Source organism: Gossypium hirsutum, chromosome D07 (assembly GCF_007990345.1).
Source record: "Gossypium hirsutum isolate 1008001.06 chromosome D07, Gossypium_hirsutum_v2.1, whole genome shotgun sequence".
Taxonomy (NCBI): Eukaryota; Viridiplantae; Streptophyta; class Magnoliopsida; order Malvales; family Malvaceae; genus Gossypium; species Gossypium hirsutum.
Genome location: NC_053443.1, coordinates 49,805,844 through 49,815,711, shown reverse-complemented (window position 1 = coordinate 49,815,711; position 9,868 = coordinate 49,805,844). Strand labels below are relative to the sequence as shown.

At 32.7% G+C, this 9,868-nt stretch overlaps 1 protein-coding gene across 1 annotated transcript; it reads left to right on the top strand.

Annotated features, from left to right (window-relative positions):
* The first annotated feature begins 200 nt into the window (after positions 1-200).
* Positions 201-7,694, top strand: LOC107954864 (cytochrome P450 97B2, chloroplastic). Its single transcript, XM_016890551.2, has 14 exons — positions 201-536; positions 675-855; positions 1,616-1,723; positions 2,197-2,281; positions 3,296-3,534; positions 4,759-4,932; positions 5,241-5,288; positions 5,412-5,471; positions 5,719-5,805; positions 5,890-5,978; positions 6,409-6,500; positions 6,938-6,999; positions 7,109-7,258; positions 7,354-7,694. The coding sequence occupies exons 1-14, from the start codon at positions 397-399 to the stop codon at positions 7,576-7,578; spliced, it is 1,740 nt and encodes a 579-aa protein (XP_016746040.2). The 5' UTR covers positions 201-396; the 3' UTR covers positions 7,579-7,694.
* Positions 7,695-9,868: the final 2,174 nt, after the last annotated feature.

The following is a 9,868-nucleotide window of genomic DNA, read 5'->3' as shown; positions in this document are numbered from 1 at the left end:
TTTCATCGAATTCAATTAATATTTATTAATATTTTATGTTAGCACTTTCATTTATAAAGTTAACTTTTAAACAATTTTCAAGCTTCTAGAAAATTTTTCATTGAAAATATCTTATGAAATTAGGTGTGTAGTTAAAAATAAGTTTAAAAAGGTTGTTAGAGAAACAATAAAAATAAGTAAAAACCCAATCAAAACACCACAATTCGTCGCACACTTTAGAAATGTGACAAAAATATAAATACTTTGGGGTACATTAGTGGAAAGTGTTGGGCACATGGAATGGAACATGACCATCTCCCACAAACGCCAATATAATCCATTATCTTAATCTCTGCTTTCTCCACTGACACTCAGACGACCAAAAACCACCCAAAGTAGCTGCCTGCCTTATTCCCAATGGAAGCAGCCGTTTCATCTCTGCACCTTTCCTCACCTGCCATTCATGGAAGTTTACGAACCAGTGATTTCATGTTTTTGGGTGTCCCAAAACCTCCTTCATTTCTCAACCCAAAACTAAAAGCCTTTGCTGCCATCAGGTAAGTTGAAAGGTGCAAAGTAGGTGGTGGGTACTTCCTTTTTTCAAATATTTTCTTGTAAGTGAAGTTTAGGAGTGAGAACGGTTCGGATTTGGATTTGTTTTATTGATCGTATTTTGATTGAATTTCTTTTTGCAGATGTCAATCCACAAGTACCAAAGAACCTAAAGCTAAAAGGAATCTCTTGGATAATGCAAGCAACCTTCTTACCAATTTCCTAAGTGGAGGAAGTCTTGGTTCTATGCCTGTTGCTGAAGGTGCTGTTTCTGATTTGTTTGGTCGACCTCTCTTCTTCTCTTTGTATGATTGGTTCTTAGAGGTACTGTACTTCATTTACTCTTTTTTTATTTTTTTCAAGTTTTTAATATAGGTACTATTAATGATTTGATACTATGTTGAATTTATTGTGATGTGATCACCTCTGCTTCTTCTGGTTCTGCCCCCATGCATGCATCTTCTAATGTTTTATATGATTGGAAGTTGGTAGAGGTTCAATTGAACTTTTGAGCTGCCAATAGTTTTGTTTTTCTTACTACAACTGATGGCCTATTGGAATTTGACACAAAAGTGACTTCTACTATCCCATAAGCTAGACCTGGCAATTCATTCTGTTTCTGTGTCCTTTCTTGTGTCATAATTGTGTTTTTAAGTTATTTTATATTTATATAAGTTTTGACAAGTTAATAATTTCCCGTCATAAAGATTTTGGCATGTTTGTATGTTAGTGTGTGTTCGTGTTTCTTTCTCCATGTCGTGTCGTGTTTGTATTATGTTTTTAGTTTTTTTCCATATCATGCAATCGTATTGTGTCCAATATTACCATAGCTACCATAAGCCCCCGTCCCAAGATTTGGATATGAGAATTTGATTGGAAATCTCATGTCTTAAATGTTGGATTGTCCGGAAAATTTTAGTTGCTAATACATATGTGAATCATAACAGTTATTATGCTGTGTAACCCTGTGGCTCAATTTTATTTTCCCATTGTCATGCACTATAGTCCTTTTGTTGCTTATCATTCTTGATGATCTGAGGTTTCTGATTTTTACTTTTGTTTAATATCTTAATTGATGTGGCAGCATGGCTCGGTGTATAAACTTGCTTTTGGACCAAAAGCTTTTGTTGTTGTATCAGATCCTATTGTTGTCAAGCATATTCTTCGCGAAAATGCGTTTTCCTTTGACAAGGTACCAATTTTTACATCTTGGTAATTGATTTCCTTGCCCTTCAAAAACTTTAATTTGTCATTTCCTGTGTGACCCTAACTGTATCATGTTAAGACATTTTTATATGCTAACCTGGCATAAAAAAAGTTTCTGTTTCCTTTGTGTTTTCAGTAGAAACCTATGCATCAAAAGACTGAGTTCTGTTTTCTTATTCTATAGTTGATTATCAACTATAATGTTAGATGCAGACTAATGAAATGGACTTTGTAGCACCTCATCTAAATGAGGCCTTTACATGATTTGTTTTCTGCCACATTTTCCTGTTGAATACTATTACAAACTCTTTGACATTGAAAGATAAATAAATATAATCAGTGAGGTTTCTAATAATCAAATACAATGAGCCAAGCAATTGCTTAGCTTGTCATCCACCATGTTTTTTTTTCTTGATTAAATTTTTGAATCCATTTACCAAAATTTCGATATTTTCATAGGGAGTTCTTGCTGATATACTAGAACCGATAATGGGGAAAGGACTTATACCTGCTGACCTGGACACATGGAACCAAAGAAGAAGAGGTATGAAATTTATGTTATTTGCTGTTGAAGTTTATCTGCATATAATGGGAACAAATGGCACTTCTTTTGTTCTCTGACTGATAGTTATCTTCAGCATTTATGATTTTTTTTTATTTGCTTTTATTGCTTTATTTTAAGCACACACTTGTGATCTTGAAACTATATACCCAGTGGCTCAAATTTAGGGAACTTAAAAGTAAAAACCCAACACTTGCTCCTTTCAGACTGACTCGGTAATACAAATTTGATTGGTTCAGAACATGTATACACACACATACACATACACATACACATGCATGCATGCATGCATGCATACATATATACATACCGCAATTTCATCAGCTTTATTATGAACTTCATTTTCCAGGTTCCTTCTTTAACATTTTAATAAATCCTTAGATTTCTTATTCTCTTGGTGCTCATTTTGAATTTGAGGTGTTTTTTTGTGAATGTCTATATATTTCTCTTTTAATGCATCACATGTTTTGTTCCATCATATTTGGTCAACATGCATATCTGCTCAAAATCCTTTCTTTTCGATGATGAAAAAAACTATACATGTTTCAAGTGTTTGTGTGATTGTCTATCCTACTTCCACAGCTCATATTGGCTTTGAATTTTGCATAAAGACGGATTAAAATATTTCCAAGAAGTTATCAAGATTTTAGAAATGGAAGAAAATTTTCTAAAGGATTTTGATAGAGTTAAGTAGAGTGGCCTTAGAGTGTCTCATCTGGTATATATATAAGAGAGAAAAGAAAGGGGTAAGTTCCATAAACATGGCATTCATTCGAGTAGACTAGTCGGAGAGCATGATTTGTATTGTCAACACCTAATATCTGGACCTAGTAAACTTGAGCTAAATATAATATTCTAATTTTATTCTAAACTATTGTAGTTTCTGGAGATATTCATGGCTTTCAAAATTTATGATTATTGTTTCTATTGAGGTGAAAAAAAAATTCTTACCAGTAATATTTTTGGTAATGTTTAATTTGTTTTAAAAATATGCAGTTATTGCTCCTGGGTTCCATGCACTATACTTGGAAGCTATGGTCAAAGTATTCACTGATTGTTCAGGACGAACAACCGAAAAATTTGAAAAGCTTTTAGATGGAGAACGTTCACGTGGAGGAGATGCAATTGAGTTAGACCTTGAAGCAGAATTTTCAAGCTTAGCTCTGGATATTATTGGACTCGGTGTCTTCAACTATGACTTTGGTTCTGTTACAAAAGAATCTCCTGTAATTCAGGTCCGACAATACTTTCTGGAAATCTTCAATTCTGTTGCATTTATCCCTTGCGGAGCACCTCAGCATGGTACTCTATTTCTTTTAATTAATGGTTTACCGTTAGCCGAGTAAAATAATAAACTCCTGCACATATTAAACTAAAATGTTTTCTATCCTATTTGTCACATTTATATTTTGCAGTGATGTAGTTGGCAAGCCTTATTGGCTAATATTCTTTGCTATGCCTGTGTCATACCTGTGCCTGCAACTAAATTCAAATAGTCATGTGATTTACCATGAAATCATTCTTATCATCATTAATTGCTCAAATTTAGCTGCTTCCTCAACCCTCTCTATGTATGGCAAATTTTTATACTGCAAATTTCCCATCAGAACCAGATGAGCAAATTTGAGATTTTCTTGTTACTATCCTGTCCCATGTGAATTACAACTTATAGTTTATATGTTCTTTCCTGGATCCTTCACCTTAACACATCCATTACAGGCCTGAGAAAGGATGTCGATGGCACAGCTGGGTGTACAGTTTCTGGATGTCTGTGGCATTGTGGACTGAGGTGCTAATTAGGACTAGGAAACTACAAAAAAGTTTCAACTAAAGTTTTGAGACAACAGTGGCTAAATTATGAATTTATAAAAATAAGGATTTTGCTGAAGATGGGGGAAATATTACTTGATGTTGGTTAACTCTGAAGTGAGGCTTTGTTGAGTAGAGTCCTGCTCATTTGAGATTCAGTCCTGTAATCTGTTCTTTAACTTGCTTTAGTTTTTGCTATAGATAATGACTAAACCTATAATTTAGTAGAGAGAAGGAAAGATCAATAATCAGAAAATGCAAGGGCAGAGAGGATTTAAAATGCCCTAGTCCTAAGTGTGGATATGATCCTGTTTGAGACATTAAGGTACAAATTTGTCTGTAAACAGTCTCTTTCTGGCAAAGGAACTCCCCAACAATGCAAAATATTTCAAGCAATTTTTTCCCTTTTGCTGGATCAAAACAGTAGATTTCTCCATTTTAATGTCTAATAGTTAACTATTGTTGTGATAAACAGAAGTTTGCAACAAAAAGATCTTTGAAGTTTTTCTGATTGAATAATTCCATATTTAGGTATTAAGCTTAAACTTTACTATAACCTCAAATGTGCAGGTTACATTGCATGATATTATTATGGTTTGAGCCACAGTTAAGGTCTAGTTTCCTACTCACCTTTCTGAACAACATTGCAGGCAGTGTATGGTACTCTCTTTGAAGCTGAGCATAGATCTACCTTTTACATCCCATACTGGAAAATTCCTCTGGCAAGGTGGGTGGTACCTAGACAACGGAAGTTCCACTATGACCTTAAGATCATCAATGACTGCCTTGATGGACTCATCAGAAATGCAAAAGATAGCAGACAGGTTTGGCTTTAATCCATAAATGAGTGTCACTCTCACTCTCACTCTCAGTCTGACTTATTTGTTTTAAGAATCCCGATCCCGATCCCCTTCCCCAAACTTCATTTTTGTTTAGTTTTGTATTCTTTATTGTTTTTTTACTGATAGCCATGTTTTTTTCTGTTCATGTTTTTTTACTGATAGCCATGTTTTTTTCTGTTCATGTTTTTTTACTGAAAACCATTGTTTGGAGTATGCAATGAAAGTTGGTTAATCTTTCTAGCATGTCCAATATAAACTAAATGTCGAATATTGCTAATGCTTGATGGCAGGAAGCGGATGTTGAAAAGCTGCAGCAAAGGGACTACTTGAATATTAAGGTGCAGTTACATCCTCATTGAAGTGTCCTTCAACTAAATGTTTCCTGTTCCTTCTATAGATGGGTGGTCATATGTTTTAGAGTCCCTTTTGAAATTTAGATATCGTAACTATAATGACTTCAGGATGCAAGTGTTTTGCGTTTTTTGGTGGACATGAGGGGAGCTGATGTTGATGATCGTCAGGTAAATTATCCTTCGCTGATTTGTATTTCGAAAAATAGGATTAACTCAATATCATATGTTTTCTCTTCTTGTTGATGTTATTTTGGGCAGCATAAATACCTTTTCTCATTCAATATAGGTGTAGAAACATTATTTGGCTGGTTCAAACTGCCACTAAACAATAAATCTTTTGACATTTCTGAATTATGCATGAAACTGGTATTTAGCATTGAGCTTTATTCAACCCTGTGGCCTTTTTTTTTAACAGCTGAGAGATGATCTAATGACGATGCTTATTGCTGGCCATGAAACAACTGCAGCTGTTCTTACTTGGGCTGTTTTCCTTCTTGCACAAGTATGATTCCTAGTACCAACTTTTGGACAATATATATCCCTATTTTTAGCCATACTTATGTGTGGTATTTTGGTGAAATTGCAGAACCCGTCTAAAATTAAAAAAGCTCAAGCGGAGGTCGATTCAGTTCTCGGCCAAGAGAGTCCAACTTTTGAATCAATTAAAAAGTTAGAGTAAGTCTCCAAGTCACCGCTTTGATGAAAACTTCCTGCTCCTCGTTCTATGCTATGATTAGCTTCTAAAAGTCCACTAGTGCAGCCTGTGACATGATAAGTAGCATGCTGAAAGGGGCTAACGCATGTTATATGTAATTATGACAGACATTATTATTAAAATATTATTATCGGGTTTAGTGGTCAAATTGTACTCTCTCTTCTTTGTTTTTTTTTTTTTGCCTTTGATGCCCAAAGTTGAGTAAGCTTCAATATATGTTAACAAAATACCATGCAGTCTTAAGTTGACACTAATGTTTCACAAATAAGATGTCTATTATTTGTTCCCTATTACTTACACACAAAGCCAATCATTTCCATTTGATCGGTTACAGGTATATTGGATCTTTTCAAAGTATAATGTTATTTTGGATTCTGCCGTTCCCTTTAGGTACATAAGACTTATTATCGTAGAGTCTCTTCGTTTATATCCTCAACCTCCATTGCTTATCAGACGTGCACTTCAAGAAGTTGTATTACCAGGTATATCTCATATAGACTCTCTCTCACGGGTTTCAAACTCTTGGATTTGGTTTTAACAAGCAACATATTGTTGGAGATTTATGTTACTCTTTGGAGCTGATATATTTAGCATGTGCAGTTATTGCTTGAAATTGTTAGCATATAGGTCATTTATGTAGGAGAAGGCGATTATAAGGGTGAACATTCATGGATTAAAGAGCTGAAAAAGATTAATGGAAGGAAAATAAGAGAGTTGGAAATAATTGAAACTTATGATCATGTGACTATATGAGGAATATTACATGGTGATCTAGGGAAAGTAAGATGAAAGCATATGAAATTTTTAAATGATTAAAAAAAAAGGAGAAGCCATTTGCTGCAACATATATCAGTGGCTTCAAATTGGGTGTAAATTGATTCCTTAATTTTGGGCTTAAAAGCTAAGTTTTTATTGACAGGTGGTTACAAAGGTGACAAAGATGGCTACACCATTCCTGCTGGGACTGACATCTTCATTTCTGTGAGTTAAACCAGTATTTGCTTCTTCATAAACCCTTTCAGAAAGTTTCTTGTTCTCAGTCCTATCTGCGTTTCCATTGACATCATCTTTGAAAACATAATTCTTTCAGGTATATAATCTTCATAGATCTCCATATTTTTGGGACCAGCCCCATGATTTTGTTCCAGAGAGGTTTCAGGTACAAAAGGAGAGTGAAGGCATTGAAGGATGGGCTGGTTTTGACCCGTCTCGGAGCCCCGGAGCATTATATCCTAATGAGGTTTATCATCATAAACTCAATGATTCAATCAAACCACACCATGCTCAAAATTCATGTTTCTTATATGCATGTTTGTCATTATTTTCAACTGCCAGATTATATCTGATTTTGCTTTCTTACCCTTCGGCGGGGGACCGAGAAAGTGCGTGGGAGATCAATTCGCACTCATGGAGTCAACTGTGGCATTAGCCATGTTGTTGCAAAAGTTTGATGTGGAACTAAGAGGATCTCCTGAATCCGTGGAGCTAGTTACAGGAGCAACAATTCACACCAAGAATGGATTGTGGTGCAAGCTAAAGAGGAGGTCTAATGGCTATTGATATTTGTTCTTCACCTTTGTATCTAAACTTATAGAAAGTGTACAACGTATTTTTGGACTTACTGAAAAGGAAATTAAATATATGGGTTTACTCTACAAATGGTAGAGATTGATTCAGATTGCTGGAAAAAAGAAAAAAAGAGAAAAAGAAGAAAGATTACAGGATTATTGGCAAAATATCAAACATACATGTTTTCCCTCTGACCATTCACTTGCATGAAAACCAGAGGTAATGCAAAGGCGGAATGTTGTTAGAAGTGTTCATGTACATCATATATATATATATTGTATATTAAATATGAGTTTTAAGTATGGTTAAATTCACTATTAAGAAAAAAGTTAAAAAGAATAAAAAATTTTATACAATATTGGGATGAGATAACACAATTTGAACCCGTGCCAATAGGGATAAATAATTTACAATTTTTTTAATATTTAACTAGTATATATATTTAATTTTTATAGGTACTAATTACATAATATATAAATGAAATTATATAATATATAATTTTTTTAAAAATTATAATTAATAATTTATAATATTTGAATTTGGTAATTTTTTCACTTTGGTTTTTGAAATTTTTCTGTCTATGTTTAGTTTAGAACTTGACAGCTTTTCTCAATTTGGTCATTGAATTTGGATTCCATAAAAGCATGTTGATATGGTATCGTTACCCTAAACCCAATTTTGAGATTAGGTATCGTTATCACTTGAAAATTTAAAATTTGTATACTTTTTTTAAAAATTTTCAAACAATGATGTGCTACAAAGTGTCATGTTGCTATACTTTAATGGAATTCAAGTTGAGAAACCAATTCAATAAGCTACCAAGTTCCAAAACTAATGTAGACAAAAATTTCCACAAACCAAGTTGGAAAATTTATTTCCTAAATGTTACTTTATCCTTTTTCTTTTAAACGACTTAATTGATTTTTTGTTTACATCTATTTTCTTGAAAAATCTTAATCCATTTTAGAAATGATTAAAAAATCCTTTTTCTAAAAGTAATCAATATTATTATCATGATGATTTTTTTAATATTTTTATATAAAATACTACAATATTTCAACATTTCTAAAATTTTGATTTTATTATTTTAATCAAAACTTCATTTAATTTTAATAATTACATTTTTTATATACTTCTTTTAACATAAGTTATGGGTGAATGATGTCAAATTCACAAGCCAATCTTTTGATTTAAGAAGGATGCCAAGAAAAACTCCTAATTGTACACGGAAAATGCAACCATCTAAAGTCAATTCTAGCTGATGCAATGCTTAAATATAGGTATCCCGACTTGTTTCTTAGATGAACCCTCAACTGTGCTTTTTATTTGTTTTTATCACTTCACACGAGTTATTCGATTATTGTGAATCTTGATTGGAAAGAACTGTTCATTTGTAATTATGTGTGACACCAGTAATCATGTCGTTAGGGTTGTGTTGGGAAAAATTATAGGTGCCGAATTTTTATTGACTAGTTTAACAATTCACGATGTTAACATTACATTAATAGTTCACGTATCATATTAGACATTTTTAAAGTACATGTATCACATTAGACATTTTATAAAAATACAGGTACCATAATAAAATACATATCGATAGTTTAAATACCACATTAAACATTTTATACATGTATGGTACCAACATGGGTGAAACCAATTTTTTTCACAACTCTATCTAATATAGCATATATAAATTAACCATTTTAAGCACCTTATAACAATGATTCAATATCAAGCATATAAACATACACAAAGTCATACCAAAATCATTCAACTTAGCAGGTTCATACCATTCGATAACCAACCAATTCAACAAGAAAATATTGCCATCACTCATGTATAGATATATATATAAGAGCATATATATATATATATAAGGTTCTCAAAATGCTAACAAAATCCCTATGCTGTTTGTCCCTTTCTCTTCTCTTCTTCTCTCGTTCTCACTTCATGTTTTATAATTTTTAACAAGGTCAAAATTAAACTGTATAATTTTATAAGAGCTAAAATATAATATCATAATATCTTTATAATTTTTTAAAAAACTAAATAAAAAATTTTATCCTTTTAGAGAGATAAAATATAATTTTATTTATGTATTAATTTGAAATTTTATAAATTTTAAAAAATCAGAAATTAAATTTCACAGTACCAAAATCCTTACAACGCCTTACCACCACCCCTAAGCACCAAAGGTGACATTATCTCTAGAATTTTTTAATAAAAAATATGAAAGATGATAAATAGATAACGACTACTTGTGGCTTTTTTATTATTGTTA